The following is a 22539-nucleotide window of genomic DNA, read 5'->3' on the forward strand; positions in this document are numbered from 1 at the left end:
GAGATTGTCTTTCTTTCTTTTTTTTGAAACAGGGTCTTCCTCTGTCACCCAGGCTGGAGTGCAGTGGTGTAATCTCAGCTCACTGCAGCCTCAACCTCCCAGGCTCCCATCTCAGACATCCTCCCATCACAGCCCCTACCCCACACAGCTAGGATTACAGACACGCACCACCACACTCAGCTAAGTTTTGTATTTTTTGTAGAGACAGGGATTCCCCATGTTGCCTAGGCTGGTCTCAAACTCCTGACTTGAAGCAATCTGCATGCCTTGGCCTCCCAAAGTTTGGGGATTACAGGCATGAGCCACTGTGATTTTCAACTTTGTAAAGAACCAGCTTTCCCCTGAATCAAGAACTAGGTCCTCCGACACATGCACAACTGTTTCCAGTCAAAATTCTAAGCCGATGCTTTTTGCCATGTTACTGGTTCTACTGGGAGTTGAGAAAATCCTGGAGATGTAGCCCTAAAGAAAAATTCTCCTTTTGCAGCTATTACAAATATCTGATTGTTTTCCCCACTCAGAGAGATAAGCAAAATCAAACCCATTTTCCTGCAAAATCAATTATTCTTTGGGGTCCTCTCTGAGGAATAGCTTACCAGGGATGTGGGCTCCTCCATATGTGATATTAACATCATAATCCCCCGGAGCAAAAGGAATGTACTCAGCACTGCAGCTGCCATCCTTGTTGTCTCTGCAATTTATCTTCGACTCTGATGGTCCCTCAACAGTTATGCCAAGCCCACCAATTCCTGCCCCTCTGGAAAGAGTGGAAGAGAAGGTGAAATGTGCACCATTTATGCTGGTCTGCTTATTGCCAAAATTCATGCAAATTCCCTTTATAAACTATTCCATGTAGCCACCCCAACTCAATTCCTACACCTCTCACATAGGGAATTTCACATTAGTATAACGTAAGTAAAGACACTCTGACCCCTCCTTTTCAATGCATATGCTTCATTTATTTTTCTTTTTCCTGAGACAGAGTCTCACTCCATTGCCCAGGCTGGAGTGCACTGGCACGGTCTCGGCTCACTGCAACCTATGTCTCTCAGGTTCAAGCAATTCACATGCCTCAGCCTCCCAAGTAGTAGCTGGGATTACAGGCGTGTACTACCAAGCCCAGCTAATTTTTATATTTCTTGTAGGGACGGGGTTTTGCCATGTTGGCCAGGCTGGTCTCAAACTCCTGGCCTCAAGCAATTGTCCTGTCTCGGCCTCCTGAAGTGCTGAGATTACAAGTGTGAGCCACCCCGCCCAGCCTATTTTTCTTATCTAATTGCACTGGCTAGGACTGCAAGTACAACGCAGGCATATGCCTTGCAACCAACTTTAATAAAAATACTTACAAGGTTGGCTACAAATTTTTACATTATCAAGTTACAGAGCTTGATTGAGTCCTGGTTTGCTAAATAGTTTCATGACCATTATCAAGTGCTTTGGTATGTTTTTTAGGTATGCTTGGTCTTTCTATGTAACATAAGTCTCTATGGAAGGAAATATAAGTTATAAAAATAAAAATGCATCTTATCAAAAGTTAGGAAACTATGACACATAGGTAGAATCTAGCCACAAAAGTGAGACTCAAGACACCAAATGTAGGGCCTTCCCTACCTGGTAACCACGGTGAAGACATTGGGCTTGTTGGTAAAGGCCTCTTTCAATCCAGGTCCTTGGGCTTGCACCCTAGATGGTTGGCAGCCTTCAGTGACAGCCACCTTGAAGGGACTGTTTGGGATAGGCACATCATCATATGTGACCTCCACTACATGGAGACCTGTTCAAAACAACAAACAGAAACATATATTTGCATACAAATCCCCTATTTGTGAAAAGCGATTCTCTACTTCAGAGTTTTATCTAGCATTGAAGTCTGCATGCTATATTATGTTATTTGGAAAAGGGGGTTAAAAACACAGTAATGTGGCTGGGGGCAGTGGCTTACACCTATAATCCCAGCACTTTGGGAGGCCGAGGTAGGTAGATCGCTTGAGTCCAGGAGTTCAAGACCAGCCTGGGCAACATGGCGAGACCCCCATCTCTACAAAAAATACAAAAATTAGCTGAGTGTGGTGGTGCACACCTGCAGTTCCAGCTACTCAGGGGGCTGAGGCACGAGGATCATTTGAGGCCAGGAGGTTGAGGCTGCAGTGAGCCATGATCACACCACTGCACTCCAGCCTGGGCAACAGAGTGAGATCCTGTTTCAAAAAAACCAAAACAAAACAAGCCCACAGTAATGTAGGTATGATCTGACTTTTAAATACTACAAACAGTCTCTCTGCAGTCACATAAGCCACTCCACCCCAACCAAGCAAATATTCAAGTCAGTCATCCTAAACAGACTACCCTCATTTGGGAAAACACCATCCAGCCATTAACCAAAAGAAAAAGCAAAACTCAAGAAACAGAAGAAACACGCATCCACAAGAAGATTGAAAATATCTATACCAGAATATTGCAGGCTTCCGATCTCCAGGTAGTGGAGATATACATCGCACTTTTATTTTTTTTCTTTATGCTTTTCTATTTATTGACATTTTTTATAATTCCTAATACTCAAGAAGAAAGAAATTCATACGCAAAGAAAAATGGCACAAATGAGCAACATCATGACATTACCCCATAACTTGCTGAGGTGAGACTGAGGCTAAACCCAGCCCACCTATTACACAAGGCCAGCAAGCCAGGCACTGAGCGGGCAGGTGACTTCCGCAGAGGCTGACTTCCACTCTGTCACTCTGCACGTGGCCCTGCTGAGACAGGCCTAGCACATGGGGCAGGCATCAGTACCAGCCACCAGGAGGAAATGACCAAGGACAGCTCTGAACGAGGGTCCAGTCCAAGGACAGGGCAGCTCACCTTTCTCAAAGGGTGTGTATTCCACCTGGTAGGTCCCATCAGCATTGTCTGTGACAAAGCACTCGGTGGAGGCCCCTGAGGGGTTGGCAATGTGGGCCTTGATGTGGTCACCCCCAACCTGGGTCAGCGGCCGAGAGTCAACCGTAAAGTCGGTGGTGGCTTCCCGGAACACATCTGCAGAGCAAGCACACAGCTAACACTGCCCCAGTACCCCAGACCCAAAAGCAAACCCCAGAATCAAGGTTCTTGGCACTTCAGGACACATGAAGTCTAATTTCAGTAATAGTGGAAAACTGGTTTTTCTAACTCTCAAATCAAGAATATTAACCCCCTCCATCCCAAAAGAAGTCCTTTCTAGAGTAGCCACGGCTAAGTGACAACACAACTGCTCACACCGAGGGCTCGAGGACAGGTTAAAGGTTAAAGACAAGCCTGCTGTGTGGCATGCAGGTGTTAGCTAACACCACATTTTAAACTTTTTTCCAATTAAATGCCAACATGTTATATGTTGAGTTTCCAGAGAAAAATCAAGATTTCTGGCTTTGCCAGAAAAACTGGAGATTCTGCTGACAATGCTAGGTCCTGTTCCCCATGGAGAAACAGTAAACAGGGGTTGAGTAGCATGGTCTCCAGAAATGCAATGTGCTTAACCTTCACCAGGGCCCTCCAACCACTCCCTGAGGCAGAGGGAACAGGTGAGAATCGCCTTATATGTCACCTGGCTCCTGCAGGTGGCTGAGTTTGCAGCTCCAAGTTTCAGGTAGCCCTTAAGTCCCAGTTGGTCTTTTTTTTTTTTTTTTTCAAATGAAACCCACCTTTCCCTTCTATTCCTGGTCCAAAGACTTTGATCCTGCTGGTGTCCACGGCGGGCTCCACCTTGACCCGGGCGGGGAAGTGTGGCACGAGTTCACCACCATACTTCATGGTCAACGTGTACATGCCGGCCGTCAGGGGCACGTAGGTCACCGCGTAGGTGCCATCTTTGTTGTTCTGAATACTGACTTCAGCTTTTGTTCCTGAGTCCGAGACAGCTTCCAGACCCAGGGCCCCCGGTCCGGCTTCCGAGCAGTCGACGCTAAGGAGGCCAGCTTCACCCACCTTCCCATGCTCGAGACCGGGCCCCGACGCCACGACTTTAGAGGGGTCAAAGGGCATTTCAATGTCGGCTTTGAAGGGAGACCCAGGTATGTGGACTTCTTCAAAGAGGATGTTGACGAAGTACTCCCCGGGTTTTGTGGGAAGGTAAGAGACGGAGCAGGTCCCGTCACCATTGTCAGAGCACTCGATTTTGGCCTCGCATGGACCTTCCACCGTTAAGCCCAGACCTCCAGTACCAGCTCCTTTGGTATCGATGGTGAACTCAGCAGGCTTGCCCACGAGACCACCTTTGAGGCCGGGACCGTGGGCCTTCACCTATTTGAGCAAAGAATAAAGTCAAACTGCACTGGGATCGCTGCTCAGCCAGCACTGCTTTCAACACCCATGCATGTAATCAGCATGGAAGTGCATCTTAGCCAGGCAGCTCTTCTCTTGGGGCTTCATGTGTCACACATGCACACGAGTTAGAGCCACAACAGTCAATGCAGCAAATGCCTCAGAACTCAATCACCAGCGAAAAGGCACAGGAGAGAGGTGTGACCCCCATGGAGCAGCCCCTCCAAGACTCTCCTCTCTCCTATTCCACCTGACCCTTCTAAATCACAGGACTGGACTTGGAGACCTAATGTCCATTCCAACAAAGATACATGAGATCCCAGGTTGAGGGCTCATGGAAGGGCTCTTGTGGAGCTGGCTGTGGCTTGGGCTGTTGCACTTTGCTCAACAAATTCTGCATAATAATAAAACTAAACTGTTTCTAAAAAAGAGTGAGGAATAAGACTTTCACAACTAATTCAACAAATAAGACACCTTCATAGGATTCATACCACTGAGACCACTGGAAATCTTCCAAAACCCCTTGAGTCAGGGTTACTATGAAGAAATGACGATGAACTTTTTTTTTTTTTTTTTTTGGAGGGGACGGAATCTCACTCTGTTGCCCAGGCTGGAGTGCAGTGGCATGATCTCAGCTCACTGCAACCACTGCCTCCCAGGTTCAAGCGATTATCCCACCTCAGCCTCCCGAGTAGCTGGGATGACAGGCACATGCCACCACACCCAGCTAATCTTTGTATTTTTAGTAGAGATGGGGTTTCACCATGTTGGTCTCAAACTCCTGACCTCAAGTGATCCATCCACCTTGGCCTCCCAAAGTACAGTGATTACAGGCATGAGCCGCTGCGCCCAGCCAAGAATAATGTTTTGTTTTTGTTTTTGTTTTTGAGACGGAGTCTTGCTCTGTCGCCCAGGCTGGAGTGCAGTGGCGTGATCTCGGCTCACTGCAAGCTCCGCCTCCCAGGTTCACGCCATTCTGCTGCCTCAGCCTCCCAAGTAGCTGGGACTACAGGTGCCCGCCACCATGCCCAGCTAATTTTTTGTATTTTTAGTGGAGACAGCGTTTCACCGTGTTAGCCAGGATGGTCTCGATCTCCTGACTTCATGATCCGCCCGCCTCGGCCTCCCAAAGTGCTGGGATTACAGGCGTGAGCCACCACGCCTGGCCAGAATAATGTATTTTTATATTACATGATTCTAGCTTCTGTAGGGTAGCTCCATCAGTGAACTGGGTGCTGGGCAGAGGGCTCCACGTTTGCTAACTCACCTACCCTTACAGGCTGGCTTTGTAGTGAGGACTGTGATGATGCTAACAAGCGAAGAAAGAAGACTCTGGGACAGGGAGCCCCTCACCAAAGTCTTGCAGTCAGAGAGCAAGAGGAGGAGCAGGGTTGTGACTCACCTACCCAGGGGACCTTTCACAGTGAATTGTGCTGACTTTCATCACAAAACGATTTTCAGGTCTTTGCCAGGAAGAACCAGAGAAGGACTATGGTGTCATGTTTGACAACAATGAGACAAGTTCTGGGACAAAAGCAAAGGCTGACCTTGGTGGGATCTGGTGGCAGCGAGGCCTCCACTGTGTAGGGGCTCCCGGGCACAGGGTGTCCATCGTAGGTCACATCTACAGCATACAGCCCCTCCTCCCGAGGGATGAACTTGGCCGTGCTGCTCTCCCGGCCTGTCACGGGTGTCACTAGGCATGGCACGACCTTCCGAGAGGGGCTGAGGATTGTCACGTCCAGCTTCCCCTGGCCTCCTGCCCCCCTGGTATCAACGGTGAATTCCTGATCCTTCCCAACTTCCACCCCTGGAAAAGAAACACAAGCCGAGGTGAAGAGCTGACCCTTTTCAGCAGCAGAACAATGCAGAGCACAGAAGCAATGGTTCTTTGGACATGGGGACTTATCTCAGCCTCTACCATAAGCAACAGCTGCTGCAGAGGACAAGCAGCAAAGCTGAGTAAGTATCATCAGCATCTCAGCCTTAGTAACAACCAGTGTCGGCACAATAATCCATTAGTGATGACAGCAATAACGGCTATCATTTACTGAATGCATTTTATATGCCAAGCACAAATAGGTTATTGTCTTAATTTTCACCACAATCCTATGGGGTATTTATTATTAACCAATGGCTTTCACAGATGGGGAAACTGATGCTCAGAGAGGTTAAGTAACTTGTCCAGGGTGATCTATGCAGCAGCCTGCCAAGCTGGGACTCAAAGTGAAATTTACCTGACCCCACAATCTTTGCTGACCAGAAAGTTGTAATCTGACACTGTCTTCTCTTATTTACTTACTTTTGGTGTTAACTTGATATCCAAACACCCTCATAAGTCAATGTTTTATTTACTAATTCTTGGCAGCCAACTCCATCTTATAGGCACCCCACCCCCTCAAGAAAGCAGAAGTCACAGAGCTGCCAAATGCGAGGCGATTGAAGCAAGTGCTGAGAACTGACTGTACCGTGATGGTTTCCAAAAGGTCTCTGCAAAGCAGGGCGGCAGGAAGCCCAAGTGTTAGATTAGACAAAAACAGGGAAAGGACTTTACCCAAAACAAAAGCACTGGGAACACAGGGCCCCTGCCACAACCCAGAGAACCTTGACTCTGAAGGAACACAGGGCCTGGCAAGATGGACACTGCCGAACCACAAGCAAGGAGGTCCCGGATCGCTACTTCCCACCGGAAAAGAGGCTTTCCTAATTGGCACCCTGCTTTTCCTGTTCTGGAGTCAAAGCTCTCAATGTCTTGGGGAAAGGAGTGACAAGGGGACACATGACGGGGTTGGGCAGCGGACGTTCACACACTCAGAGCTGGCTGCTCCAGCCACAAAAGCCAACAGTGAGCTCTCACTTTGGATCTCTGCAACTGGGAGCTGGCCTTGCTTGCAACTTGTGCACTTGGGTCACGAGTGAAGGAAGATGCTCACTGATGGCACTGCTAGTGGCACTCTGGAGAAACCCTCACAGGTGAATACAGGAGGCCTCGTCCTGGGGGTATGCACTCAGCCCTGCCTCAGTAAGCCTGAAACCAGGTGAATGTGAGCCCTGAGGTGCATCCAGTCTGGAGCCACTCAGCAGTAAACACCGACGGAAAACATGCAGGAGTGAATGATTCCTGAGATGCACTGTTGGAAGGCAGGTGGAAGACATAGGTTTATACAGCAGGGCAACTTTAATGCAAAATAAATACAGCCAAATGTTTTCCACAGGCACATCTATATGTATAGATGCAGAGAGAAGATCTGGAAGAACAGAAACTGACTTGAAAACTTTGGTTAACCCTAGGGAGAAGGAGAGGTGAGGGTTAAAGTGGAATTATCCCTTAACTGTAATGGTTTTTAGATGAAAAATGGATATATTTTTACTTGTATAAAAAAATCATTTTATGAGCATGTGTTGAACATCTGAAGCTGAGTGATAAGTACATCAGTGTTCATGTTACACTATTCTCTTTCCTTTTCTGTTTGAAATTTTTCCTACTAAAAAATAATCAGAAAATTGAAAATAAGTGAAATGAGCTTATACTAGTAAAATCCCTAACAAGCTAAAGGAACATTGGGATGGGGCAGAGGTGTGGTGGTAGTGACTTCTGAGTGCCAGGGATTTGGCATTTATGCTTGACTCGCAACCTTATTGTGGATTCAGTTGCCAAGGATAGCTGGCACAGTTAGAAACTCATCAGAAAGCAACATGGCCCAAATTCTCTTTTTAATGAAAACTTCCTACTGCAATGCCAGCACTTACTGAGGGCTGACTACGTGCCAGCCTCTGAACCATTAGCTCATATAATTTTCACAATATTCCCATGGGTGTTCTCAACCTCTCCCCGCCGACCACCCCCACTGTACAAATGAGAAAGCTGAGTCTCGGTGAGGCTAAGGGGCAGACACAGCCACAGTTATTTCACACCACGGCCCTAATTCGAACCAAAGTCTGTGCAACTGCAAAGTCTCTTAATGTAGAATTTGCTTCTCTGCAAATTCCACCTTTTGAAGAAAATCTAACCAGCAGCCACGTTGGGTGGTCATCAACAATCCATCTGCCCTCCATTCAGGCACTTACTGTTTTCCAGCCCATTGAGTTTTATCTTGCTCAGATCCAGCGGTGCAGCAACACCCACAGTGAAAGGGCTTTTAGGGATGGGATCGCCACCGTAAGTCACCAGAACCTGCATGTTGCCCTGGAACAAGAGAGACAACCCAGTTTACCTTTGGGTACCAAAAAGCTAACTTGGCATTTAAACTCCCCTCAAGATCCCTCATTCTTCTCACAGACAGGGGAGACTTGATTCCAATCAATGTAGAAAGCATCTTAGATCTATTTCTTCTAGCTTTTGACCACAAGGCAAGAATAACAGAAAAATTAGATCAAATAAGAGCAGCTAATAATAACAGAAGCAACTTAATGAGCATTTTCTACACACCAAGCACCATGCTATGTGTTTTTATGCATTTCCTCAATTCAAGATCAAAACAGTCCTAAGGGGTAGTTCCTACTGTCATCTCATTTTTTCAGGAGAGGAAACTATGGCTCAGACTGGTAAGGGAACGTGCCCCAAGTCACACACCTTGGTAAGGGTGAGAGCTGGGCCTCATACCCATGGCCCCCAAACCTGTGTCCTAGCTGCTCTGCCACACCACCTCCCCATCATCATAGCCAGTGCCAGCCACAGGTACAGCAGCTGGGCCTGGGGCCGCTCACCAAACAGAACCATTTCTGTCCTGGGAATCAGTTTGAGGCCCCCAGGCTGCAACAGGGATTTGCAAGAGTTCACCTAGACCTGTGCTAAGACCATCGCACAGTATCTGAACTTCCATTTCTATGTGAAAGAAAATAAAATTGCAAGTGTGAAGGCAGACGGTGCTTGCAGGATTGGCAGGCCCCCTCACGGGTGGCCGGGTGGCACGCGATGGCCATGTGTGCGCCATTTCTCTCCTCTGGCCGGTTCCAGGCTGGCACACAGCCGGCTTCTTCTCTCCATGGTTGGCCAAGTTCCCTCCCTCCAAATCAAGGCTCCAAGAAATCTCATGGCTGTCTCTGTAGATCAACAGCCCCTTCACCTCAATCGACCAGGCATAATATAACAGGAAAGCGTGAGGGAGAGACGAGTTCCCCCCAAGAATCCAGCAGCCTTGCTGGAATGCAGGCCCTGCTGAAAGCTGTTGCTGATCAAGTGTTAAAAGGGTGTAGCATTTGGCCTATGAATATTTTGTCACATTCCTTTTGTAATAAGGAAGGGGGTAAAGGCCAAGAAAAAAAAAAAAAACTGGTTGCATCAATGAAGACAGGATTAATTTTCCAGGATTTTTAAGCACTGCACACAAAACCAACTGGCCCCCTGCCTCATGCGAACAACATTTCCTGGTAAAATGTGTACAGGTCAAATTCAACAGAGCTGGGAGCCAGCCAAGGGGCAGGAAAGGTCTCCTTTTTGTACTGTTTAAGGCAGGACTGACTCGCTACTTCAGCCAACGCGGCATTCCCAACGTGCCAACTCTTCCCGAGCTTCCGTTTCCCCACAGCCCCTAACAATTCAGGGGCTCACTAAGCAGACCTCAGGCTAACCAGGGGTCTTGGGGATACCTTCTCCCTCATCTGCATTAAGTTTTCTGGCCACTTCTCTGAAGTGCTAAAAAAGAGAGGGAAAAATCCTCTTCCAGATAGAAAATGAACTCTACCTTAAATAACCTAAGAAGGGGGAGGGAAAAAATCTCGGAGATTTACACCTACAACGCCTACAGCATTTTAAGGTGTCCCCTGAGGCCCTAACTAAGGAATGGACTGCGTTTATTCCCCAGCAGGGCTATGAAGTGAGGGATGTCTGGGTAGTGATGGCCAGTGCATTTCGCCACGACTTTGCAGGCTGCAAGACAGTTTCACTCTCCTCTACATGCTTCTGAAACCTGAATCTTATTCTTCAAAATATACATACACAAGACACCAACCAGACAGCTCAGAAGAGGATGGGACTGAGAGAGCCACCCTCAGCACCATCTCTTTTAGGGCCCTCCAGGAGCAGCCAGGACCACCACGTTAAGAACATTTCAAGGTAGAAACTGTTACTCTGTGAGGGTCTGTGAGCTCACAGGGATTCCTAAAGGTGCCAGAGTACTACATGGAGTGGTCCCCATCCTAGTGGTTCCCAGCACAGCATGTAATGGAGACATTGCCACAAGCTTCTCAAACTGCTCTGCTCGGGGGAACCTGGGGTGAGAAATTCAAGCTGCTTGAAGCCACCCATAACCAAGAGAAGACCAAAGTCCTCGCGGAAATCACTTCCCTTCTATAAAATCAAGTCTTTGACCTCTGGGAGGGTCCTCAAGCCCCAACCCAACAAGTCCATTCCTCTAAGGCAAAACACGCTCTACTCTTGCATCCTCAAGGGACTCATAGGATCCTACAGTCATCCACATCACTCATCCACCCCAGGCAGGTGAGCACCTACAAGCTGTCACTCAGAAACTTTGCGAGGTGGAGTGGCAGGCCTGCAGGTGTCAGGGAGCAAAACCAGTAATCAGGGACCTGGGTTACTCAGGCAGGACCTCGGCTCCCCACGTGGCACAGCCTGTGTTCTGAGAGGGAAGCGTCCATGCCAGGCCAGGACACGTCCATGCCCAAGCAGCCACCTTTCTGGGGATTTCCAGCCTGTTATACCCTAAAACCATCAGGAGAAGGTGTGCCTGTGGGTGTCAGCCCTCAAAGTATGCTCCCTCCCCCATGTCAGGGGGTGGCTTTCTGAGCTGACCCAGGTCTCTTAACCACATCCAAGCGCACACTTCCTTAGCCCAGTCTTGAGCTTTTAGCTGCTCTTCAGAAAACAGAGTTCAAAAGAGAATGAGGAGGTGTCGGCATCACTCCTCTACCAGATTACAACATTCTTAGGCCATCTCCGTTTGTGAATCCAGGCACCATGTCATTTATTCACTCACAGGCAGCCATCAATCCATACAGAGCACTTATAGGGCCAGGCTCTATGCTGGGGGTGGGGGTGGGAAGGAAACTCAATCTAAGGAGAGATTTAATGTGTTCTTTGCCATAGAAAAATAGGCAGAATTGCAAGTTGCCCAAATAATAAAATAATAAACCCAGCTCTAAGCAACAAACAACAAGAAAGACCCCAGTGCCACCCTGCAAGTCATTCACACTGAAGGCAACAACCGCCACCAAGGCCCACCCGGCTCCTTGAATGCATCCTGGGAGCATCCGGACACACAGCTCTAAGTGAGTACTCAGCATGGCAGCAATTCTCAGACCTGCTGCTATCAGAGAACTGGATGAATGAGACCTTGGGGTGACTCTGAAGTAAGGAGCCTCCCACTCCAGCATCACTTCAAAGGGGACAAAACCGGACCTAGGCTCCTAATCTCCACTTCTGCCTCAACCAGCAGCAGGGGACGTCTGGGGTACTGGGTTCTGCAGTCCTTTCCAAGAATGCAGGTCAAACCCTGACCCTGTCCTGATATCTGCAACTTACTTTCTAACGGCTCAGCCAAAACACTAAAAGGCATATAGACATAGAATAAAGGAGAAGTCACAAAATGTTTTTAGAAGATGCTATGACCTTGTGATCCTAGTCATTGTACACAGACAGCTATGGCTTTCTGGTGCCTTCTCCTAAAGAATATGGAGAATTTGGCAACAAAGAAGATTCAGGCTGGTGCACCCAGTAGTAAGGCTCCCACCAACCCTCAGAACCATCAGCAGGAAAATAATTACCTACTTACTATTGAGTGGCCTGATGAGAAAAGGATGCTCTATCTATAAAAGTGTTAGCTTTATCATTACTAATAATGAATGTTTTGTTTGGGATTTTTTATTTTAAAGCACAGGAAGAAGCAAGTCTGGAGATAAGAAGCCACATTTATAACCTGCACACGAGAACTGTTAACGGCGTGAAAAGGCAACCCAAGGAGTGAGAGAATATATTTGCAAATCATTTATCTGATAAGGAACTAATATCCAGAATACATGGAGAATTCCTAAAACTCAACATAAAATTAAGAAGGTTGATATAAAAATGGGCAAGTAGATAATTCTCCAAAGAAAATATGTGAAGGACCAATAAGCACATGAAAAGATGATCAGCATCACTCATCATTAGGAAAATGCAAATCAAAACCACAGTAAGACACCATTTTACACTCAACAGGATGGTCACTATCAACAACAACAACAACAACAACAACAAACAGAAAAAAACAAATGTTAGCAAGGATGTGGAGAAACAGGACCCTTGCATGCTGTTGGCAGGACTGTAAAGTAGTGCAGCCACTGTGGAATACAGTATAGTAGTTTCTCAAAAAATTAAAAAGAGATTTCCATGTGATCCAGCAATTCCATTTCTGGGTATATAATCACAAGAATTAAATGCAGAGACTCAAAGAGATATTTGTACACCCAGCATTATTCACAACAGACAAAAGACGGAAGCAACCCAAATGTTCTTCAACAAATGAAGAGGGCCGGGCGCGGTGGCTCATGCCTATAATCCTAGCACTTTCGGAGTCTGAGGCGGGCAGATCACCTGAGATCAGGAATTCAAGACCAGCCTGGCCAACATGGTGAAACCCCATGGTGAAACCTTGGCCAACATGGTGAAACATCTATACTAAAAATACAAAAATTAACTGGGTATGGTGGCACGTGCCTGTACTCCCAGCTACTCGGTAGGCTGAGACAGGACAATCACTTGAACCCAGGAGACAGAGGTTGCAGTGAGCCGAGATAGTGCCACTCCAGCTTGAGGAACAGAGCGAGTCTCAAGAAAAAACAAACAAACAAAAAACAGATGAAGAGAGAAGCAAAACGTTTATACATACAGTGGAATGCAGCCTCGAAAAGGAATCAAGTTCTGACACATGCTACAACATGGATGACAATGGAGGACATTTTGCGAAGAAAAATAAATCAGTCGCAAAAAGACAAATACTGAGGTCAGGCGCAGTGGCTCATGCCTGTAATACCCGCAGGTTTGGATTGCCTCAGCCCAGGAGTTCGAGACCAGCCTGGCCAACATGGCGAAACCCCGTCTCTACCAAAAATACAAAAATTAGCCAGGTGTGGTGGCATGTGCCTGTAATCCCAGCTACTCGGAAGGCTGAGGCAGGAGAATCGCTTGAACCTGGGAGGCAGAGGTTGCAGTGAGCTGAGATCATGCCACTGCACTCCAGCTTGGGCAACAGAGCGAGACTTTGTCTAAAAAATAAATAAGTAAAAATAAAAATTTGGAGAAGAAAGCACAAACAGCAGCAAGCCTGGATGTAAGGAGCCACATTTATAACACGACACACAGAATCCCTTCGCCCAGGGAGTCCCTCCCACTGCAGGGATGTTATCACAGTAAGGATTCCATCTCCAAGGGTGTGCAGCCCCCAAATTCAGGGGACAGCTACACCATGACCCCCTCCTCACTATAATCCTCTTTCTTCCCCACTTGACTCTTGCCTGCTCCTTGCTGAGAGGACCCAGACGGGAGCAAGGCTTCTGAGCAGTGCTTCTGCAGAAAGCGTTGCCCTTCTTCTCCTACAAATGGCATTTCAAACACAGCAGGATCATTTCTCTTAAGAATAAAGGAATCTCAGAGGCTTGGAACAACCACTTCGAACACTAGGCTTAAGTATTAAAATCCAGACTTTTCTGCCAGGATGTCTGCTCTCCAGACCCCAGAGGTGTGAACATGAAGCAAAACACAATTTTAAACAAATATAATGGATACAGGGCTTCAGTTTTACAAGATGTAAAGAATTATGGAGATGGATGGTGGTGATGGGTGCACGACATAATGAATGCACTTAACACTAATGAACTATACACTTAAAAATGGTTAAGATGGTAAATTTTATGTTATGTGTATTTTACCACATAAAATGTTTTTAATGTTTTTAAACAAATCAACATTAACTTGTACAGAGAGGTAGTTTTAAGGCCCTTATGGCCTGAAATAATCAGAGTGAGCCAGCCTAGACGGTAACATCACATGTGAAATCCTGCATTTTGTAAAGGGGAATAACTTGCTCCCCTAAATAGTGTGTTGGGCCTTAGGGACGAAAGGCTGAACTGGCTCTTTGAGAAAAGACCTCATTCCAACACCTCATAAAAAGGGTAAACTAAGCTAAACGGGCCAGGAAGGAAACACAAAGGTGTAGCACCTCTTTCTCTGTGGGTAATTAATGAAAAGACTAAAAGGCAGCTGGTGAGGCTGCGAGGGAATGCACGTGTGTGTGTGTATGTGTGTGTGTGTGTGCACATGTGTGCACCTGTGTAACAGAAAGATAGATATTAGGGCCTGAATATCAAGAACTGAGCATTTCTCTGATAAAACACAAACCAAAGGTGGAGATATGGGACCAGCTTCCTGCTTGCTTTTGGGGAGTTCTGCAGTCCACCTGATAGAACCCATCGGGCTTCCTATAGGTGCTCCCAGAGGGGTTCAAAGTGCCAGGAGCTGCCTCCCATCAGGGAGCACTTTGGCAGAGCACCTCTCACACCCCTTGGTGTCCACAGTGATCCAGCACAGACTGCATAGAAAGGGGCCTGGCTGGGGGCCAGGGGAGCAGAGGGGAGAAGAACCCTACCTGTTGGGTGGGTGTATATTTAACCGTGTGAGAGTAGTCGTAATTATCGATGATATCCAAATCCTTCACTGCATCGCCAGGAAAGGGGCTGTTGAACTGCACGTTGAGCGGGGCTTTCCCAGCCCCCTTGGTGTAGACAGTGAAGTGGGTCGGTTTCCCATTTTCCACACCTGGAAAGATATACTGTGAAGTGAGGAGACAGACCAGCTGGAGTAGTTTCACTTTGAGAACCCATCAGACAGGTTCAACAGCACCGGGTCTATTATGACAGCCAGCAACGGGCCTGGCCAGCCACTGCTGCATCAGAGCTGCACAGAAAACCTGCCAGCATGGTGTTGGTGTTGGTGGAGATGAAGTTCCTCAAGGCCGTGGACGAAACACGCCCAGTGCCACCGGCTGGCAGAGGGTCCCAGGACGACCCTGACGTGCCATCTTACCTGCTTTGCTGAGCCCTGGGCCTTCTGCCTTCACTTTGCTGGCATCGTGGGAAGGGTCAACTTTGACTCTGAAAGGGCTGGCGGGGATTTCCTGTAGCAGAGACACAGTGGGAAAGCCCCTGAAGCAACAGCCAGAGCTCAGGGAGCCTTCAACAAAGGGTGAACCTTAGCATCACTCTGACTTAGCGAGTGGTGAGCAGACTTCTATTACCACAGGTAAACAGAAGGGTAAGATAAGCCAAAAGGGTCCAGCATCGGGTAAGGGCCTTCTATAATAGGTCACTCTCTAATGCCTGGATCCCTGATGTCACAAACAAACCCGAGGACTTTGAGCCTTTAATACTGAATGTTGAGTACTCAGGATGAAAAATGCCAACAAGAATAAAACCAAAAGGCCGGGCGCGGTGGCTCACGCTTGTAATCCCAGCACTTTGGGAGGCCGAGGCGGGCGGATCACGAGGTCAGGAGATCGAGACCACGGTGAAACCCCGTCTCTACTAAAAATACAAAAAATTAGCCGGGCATGGTGGCGGGCGCCTGTAGTCCCAGCTACTCGGTGAGGCTGAGGCAGAAGAATGGTGTGAACCCAGGAGGCGGAGCTTACAGTGAGCCGAGATTGCGCCACTGCACTCCAGCCTGGGCGGCACAGCGCGACTCCGTCTCAAAAAAAAAAAAAAAAAAAAAAAAGAATAAAACCAAAAAGGACAATAATATATGGGGCTGGGGGAAGGAAATGTCCTCCAGGGACCGCTGAGAGCTAAGGTCTGGGGAAATGCAAGAAGTGATCAGAGACAGAATGATCATAATTCTTCAAAAAGAATGTTGCAGACTATTGGAATAAAGGCAGAAGAGGTTAAACGGATGATGTCAAGACCACTACCTTTAGGCACAGAACATTCTACCAAGGTTCCCATTTTTATGTAAGGTTAATTTTAATCCCTAGGATTTCAAAATTCTCTCTTTCAGGATACTGCTCACCCTATCTTCACTACTGCATACCTGAAACTTCAAATCACCTCTCTCTATAAAAGTTTAAGGGTGGAGACCACAATCATTGCTTCAAAGGCATCAAAGTAGAACATATCTAGAAGTTAACTGCATTTCAACCAAAATATTGATGAAAGTTTATTACAAACTAGTCTCTCTCCAGACCCCTGCTTTTAACCACTGAACACACTGCCTCACTTTTGTTAGAAAGTGGTAATAATTTAGCTCTGGGTAAATTTTTTTTCCTTCTTGGTTGTAAGGAGCCAGAGAGAAAACGATTGAGCAGCGTTCTCAAGACAACTTCCCTGTCACTAAAACACCAAAAAGGAGGCCAAATGCAGTGGCTCATGCCTATAATCCCAGCACTTTGGGAGGCCAAAGCGGGCCTGAGGTCAGGAGTTCGAGACCAGTCTGGACAACCGTCTCTACTAAAAATGCAAAACAATTAGCTGAGTGGCCAGGCATGGTGGCTCACACCTAGAATCCCAGCACTTTGGGAGGCCAAGGCAGGTGTATCATCTGAGGTCAGAAGTTCGAGACCAGCCTGGCTAACATGGTGAAACCCCATTTCTATAAAAATACAAAAAAATTAGCCAGGCGTGGTGGCCTGTAATCCCAGCTACTTGGGAGGCTGAGGCAGGAGAATCACTTGAACCTGGGAGGCGGAGGTTGCAATAAGCCAGGATCATGCCATTGCACTCCAGCTTGGGCAACAAGAGCAAAACTCCATCTCAAAAAAAAATAAAAAAATAAAACAAAATTTTAAAAAAATTAGCTGGGTGGTGGTATGAGCCTGTAGTCCCTAGCTACTTGGGAGGCTGAGGTGGGAGGATCACTTGAACCTGGCAGGCAGAGGTTGCAGTGAGCCAAGATCACACCACTGCACTCTAGCTTGGGTGAAAGAGTGAGACTCCATCTCAAAAATAATAATACTAATAAAACACCAAAAAGTAGATGAGACATGCACACAAGTGGCCAAAGAGAATCCAGGCCTACTCCACCCATCTCCTCCCAGGCCCCACCACGTACCTGAGATGCAAAGAGAACTTTGATAGTGTATCGCCCAGCGGCAGGAGGCACATATTTGACCGTGAAAGTATCATTGGCATTGTGAATAATGTCAAAATCCACATCTTCCTCATCTTCACTTAACACCCGGGCATCACACTTAATGCCAACGCTGACATCACCTGGAACAGACCAGCTTATTAGCACCAGCTTACAAGAAACAGCATGTCCTGTGCAATCTCTTCCAGCTCAGGTTAACACCCCCAAAAAGCAATTGGGAAGTTTCTGGTAAGAAACCTGAGAAAGAGTAAGGATTTGGGGAAAGGGATGATGGATTAGCAAAGATATCACTAAGGAATGACTCAGAGGCTTAGTAGATGATTACCTATTCAGATGGACCACTTCATAGTTCAAAGGGAATTGCCCTCAAAATGTTATGAACTCCCTTCCCCAAGGAGCAATGATCACTGGGTTGAACGAAGCCCTTTCTCACCTTCCCCAGCCTCAGTACAGTCCACTGTGAAGTGTGTAGGTTCATTTGCCTTTAGACCACTCCTCTCCACACCTGGCCCAAACACTTTGACCTTCTGAGGATGGCTACCTTGCCCGATGTTGACCTAGAGAAGACATGGAGAAGGTCATCAAGTTCTCCTCCACTTGGACCCAGTAAAATACTATTAAAAAACATTGTTAGAAATGGTTCTTCTGGGCAGGCTGGAGCACTCTGCCCTTCAGGCCCCTCCATCATTCAAGGCCAACCAGGGATGGGTTCCTTCCATATGTCTGCCTTGGCCGTCAGGCATGGATCCCAGACCTGGTGTATGACCAAGCATTTCCATAAAACAGCCAGGATTCTGCCTCACAACCTACCCTGTAGGGGCTGTGCGGGATGTTCACGCCTCCCCAGACCACAGCAATGGTGTGCTTGATGGCCTTCACCGGGGTGTATGAGCACGCATATGTGCCGTCCATCCGGTTCTTCATCTGGACGTCAATGGGTTGGCCTTCCCCATCCTGCAAAAAAGCCAGAGCTAAGACCAGAGGTGGCCCTCACATTGTCTCTATCAAACAGGGCCACTGTGGCCTCCCAAGACAGCCAAGTCACCACTTGCTTATACAGCAAAACTTCATGGACCAACTACAATGTGCCATGTTTTCACAACATGATGACAACCAGTGACAAAATATCACATGCATTTATTTATTTTTAGTTATTAAGAGCAAGTGGCCCAAAAACAAAGCTATGGCCACTCAATGCTCGGCAATTTCAATTCCTGCATTTAAGTCCTTTGGCCAAATTCAATTAGATTAAATAAACATACTTTTTAAATCCTTGTTTACAAATCTCCCCCCATGGCCTCAGCAGCTTCAGCCACACCAAAAGACATTACAGAATAACCTGAAATAAACAAGCCTCATTTCCACAGAATATAAATCAGAAAGATGATTTTTTAAAAGCCCAGTACTCTACATGGTAGTCTCACTGAACCCTCACATAACCCTATAAGATAATCTTCTTATCATTTCCAAGGTGCAGATGAGGAAACTGAAGATCAGATGGACTCAGCAACTTGCCATTACATGGTCAGATCTTGTTACCTGACAATTACCTGCACAGGTGGCCCCCTGAAATTTACCTGAGCAAATATCTTTAAGGGAGCTTTTCCAGCATCCTTAGGATCCACGGTGAACTCGGCCAGGTTGTTGACAATGCACCCAGATTTCTCCAAACCTGGCCCGTATGCTCGAACCTGAAGCAAAGGCAGATAATAAGTCTCTTTCTGTGTAATGCCCCAACTAAACCCTTACACAAAGACAGGTAACCAAGGGATGGGGGAAGAACAAAATGACCTGTGTCTGGTTTTACAGTATCCGCATAAGAGGTTGGTTATGGGAAGTAAAGTGCTAAAGTAGGTTGTAACTTAAAAACAAACGTCTCTCCCTCATAAGGAAGAAAACTCTCTAAACAAATCCAACCCACCGCCTAAAGCCCACATGAGGCCCAGGATGGCTTTGAATGCAGCCCGACACAAATTTGTAAACTTTCTTAAAACATTACAAATTTTTTGCAATTTTGTTTTTGTTTTTGTTCATCAGCTATCATTAGTGTATTTTATGTGTGGCCCAAGACAATTCTTCTTCTTCCAATGTGGCCCAGGGAAGGCAAAATATTGGAAACCCCTGTTCTAAAACCATGCCCAAACTAACCCATGCTCCCTGCCTTATTCTGAGTTGACCTAAAGAACTTCTAACAACCGAGGCAGAGACCTCTAGTCATGCCCAGTTTCAACGTTCCCACTTTGAGGGGACTCAGAATCTTTACCATGGACAACATTTGCCCTAGAGGGCAAAGGAATAGCATTTGGCCAAAATGGGGTGGCTACCAGCCCAGACTGACATCAGCCTATGGACAGCTGCCCATGTGGGCCAACAGTAGCACACGTGGCCTGTGGGGCCAACTCCCTGTCAGCCAGGCTGGCTCAGACTTGATGCTTATCAGCCTGCTAAGGGTTTGAGAGGACACTCTTGGAAACATTGCTCCAACTTAAGGGACAGGGAACTAGGGAAAAAAACATCCTTTATCTATGGAGCATCTTGAAATAATAACTACAGAAAATGGCTGTAAGACTGACATATGATCCCCAGAGTTGCAAGAAAATAACAGCTTATGGAGCTCCCTGCATGGGCCAGGCATGAGCTAAAGGCGGTCTTTATGCATGCCACCTCCTGAATCATCCTAGAAGCTCTCTAGAAGCAGAGACTACTATCATTCCTGTCTTACAGAGGAAGACACCAAGAGTCAGACAGGTAAGTTACTTGCTGAACACTATAAAAGTGCTAAGTGGTACTACCAGGATTCAAATGTAGGCCTGGGCTGGGTGTGGTGGCTCACACCTATAATCCCAGCACTTTGGGAGGGCCGAGGCGGGTGGATCACTTGAGGCCAGGAGTTCGAGACCAGCCTGGCCAACATGGTGAAACCCTATCTCTACTAAAAAATACAAAGATTAGCCGGCTGTGGTGGCGCATGCCTGTAGTTCCAGCTACTTGGGAGGCTAAGGCACGAGAATCGCTTGAACCCAGGAGGCAGAGGTTCCAGTGAGCTGTGATCATGCCACTGCACCCCAGCGTGGGCGACAGAGCAAGAGTCTGTCTCCAAACAAACAAACAAATGCAGGCCTGTTTCCTTCCTAAAATCCAAATGATTCCTCTCTGCCATCTCTCAGCATGCTGCTTAAGGCAACTTCGGGCATGGGGGTGAGGAACCAGGGGCCAGGGACAAGAAGACAGAAGCACAGCAGCTGATTCACCAGATCAGGGTTGTAGTCTCCCGTGGCTGGGTGGATGAAGGCCATGTACGGGCTGTCCTTGATGTCTTCGTCATCACACATGATGTGAACAGCATATTCACCAGGCTCCTTGGGCCAGTATTTGACATCACAGGATCCATCATTCTGGTCGTTGTACTCAATCTTTGCCTGAGACGGGCCTTCAATGGCAAACCCTAGGGGGTGAAGGTGGAAGGGTCTCCCTGGTTATATGGTGGAAAGCACCTATTCTATGTTTCGACAACTCATTCCTGCTGCCTCCCTAAAAGCCAGGTGTTGGCCAGAAGATTGAAACCTGTTTGTATCCCTTTCTCCCAAAACCAAGCTCATTCAGTCTTCAGTAGAGATGGAAGGGGTGGAAAAAATATATATATATATATTTTTTTTTTTTCCCAGTGTAGGCCTGGGCTGGGTGTGGTGGCTCACCCCTGTAATCCTAGCACTTTGGGAGGGCCGAGGTGGGTGGATCACTTGAGGCCAGGAGGATATATATATATATATATATATATATATATATATATATATAGTATTAAATACATTATATGTATTTTATCATCATGCAACAGGGGAAGTCCAACCAGCAAACCCTTCTGCTGGAGATGTGGCAACATGTGGCAAAAGCCTTGAACCAACACCCACTCTTAGCACCACCAAATCCACTTCTGGGTTTTTATCTGAAGGCAATTACCAAGGATACACAGTCAGCACTGTTTTTACAGCAAAACCCTGGAAATAACTGGAGAGCCTGACAATGGATAGAGCCATACAGTGGAATTCCATGGAAGCTATGGAAAATGAAGGCATACCCTATATTTACGCATAAAGATATAAAGACTTGTCCAAGATATTTTCTGCACCAAATCAATATTTGCATGCATATGTACAGAGGAAAAAGTCTAGAAGGATACACTAAGAGACTTAATATTATCTTTAGACTAAGAATATACAAGACGATTCATATCATCTCTCTAGAAGGGAAAATTAAATATGATTTCTTATTTTTCTCTTTTGCTTATTGCTATTACCTAAAACGGGTTGCTAAACTACAGTCTGAAGGCCACATCTGGCCCATTGCTTACTTTTGCAAATAAAGTTTTACTGGAACATGGCCACACCCGTTTGTTTACGTATTCCTATAGCTGCTTTCAGGCTACAACGGCAGAGCCAAATAACTGTGACAGAGACCATAAGGCCCACAGGTGGAAAATATTTGCCATCTGGCCCTTTATAGAAAGAGCTGGCTGACTCCTGATATAAAATGATCATATATACATTAGACATGTATTTAAAATATACTCCAGCTGTGCTCCAAAGGAAATATTTATCTTCCAAATCCAAATTTCAGCAGAATTCATTCATTCATTCATCTAAACTATATAGGTCAGTCAACACTATTTGCTAAGTGTTTACTACGTTCCAAGCGTTGTTTTAGGCACAATACCCACATAAGGCTTCTGCCCTCAAGGTCTCCTGGATGAATGAATGCTGATATCAGAGGCAACTGCAAATGTACAGCAGTATGCAGAGATGGCTTAGGGTGGCCAGGAGGCCAGAAAGCTAAAGGTATTGAGGCTAGGCAAGGCCCCAACATCCAGCCTGACACAGCCCGGAAGCCCTGTAATCCTCAGTCCTCCAGAAGATGCTGGTCAGCTGTGTCCACTTACCCAGAGACCCCACTTCAGAGCCAATGGATTCCACCACGAAGTCCGCCGACCGCCCGACAATCCCACCATGGAGCCCCGGGCCCCAAGCACGGACTTTCTGCATACCCGCTTCGGGGCCAACTTGAACTTCAAAGGGGCTACAGGGAAAGGAATAGAAGAAGCCTCAAAGAAGAGTAAAGTAAGGTGTCACTATAGCCATAAGCTGCAGTGCCTTTGCACATTCTTTCCACTTGCCTGATTT

The 22539-nt window shown here is 46.8% G+C and overlaps 1 protein-coding gene across 1 annotated transcript in view; it reads right to left on the reverse strand.

The window, feature by feature from the left end:
• Positions 1-22539, reverse strand: part of FLNB (filamin B) — a 164672-nt gene that overhangs the window by 43744 nt on the left and 98389 nt on the right. The window contains exons 11-24 of the mRNA XM_058439100.1: positions 22299-22435; positions 20617-20810; positions 18943-19056; positions 18176-18319; positions 17799-17922; positions 17327-17487; positions 15311-15401; positions 14874-15043; positions 8362-8479; positions 5841-6103; positions 3675-4272; positions 2860-3033; positions 1612-1774; positions 597-757 (exon numbers count right to left, since the gene is read on the reverse strand). Of these exons, the coding sequence (XP_058295083.1) occupies positions 597-757; positions 1612-1774; positions 2860-3033; positions 3675-4272; positions 5841-6103; positions 8362-8479; positions 14874-15043; positions 15311-15401; positions 17327-17487; positions 17799-17922; positions 18176-18319; positions 18943-19056; positions 20617-20810; positions 22299-22435 (2612 nt within the window). The remainder of the gene's footprint in view (positions 1-596; positions 758-1611; positions 1775-2859; positions 3034-3674; positions 4273-5840; positions 6104-8361; positions 8480-14873; positions 15044-15310; positions 15402-17326; positions 17488-17798; positions 17923-18175; positions 18320-18942; positions 19057-20616; positions 20811-22298; positions 22436-22539) is intronic.

The sequence above is a fragment of the Hylobates moloch genome, unplaced genomic scaffold (genome assembly GCF_009828535.3).
Source record: "Hylobates moloch isolate HMO894 unplaced genomic scaffold, HMol_V3 SCAFFOLD_5, whole genome shotgun sequence".
Taxonomy (NCBI): domain Eukaryota; kingdom Metazoa; phylum Chordata; class Mammalia; order Primates; family Hylobatidae; genus Hylobates; species Hylobates moloch.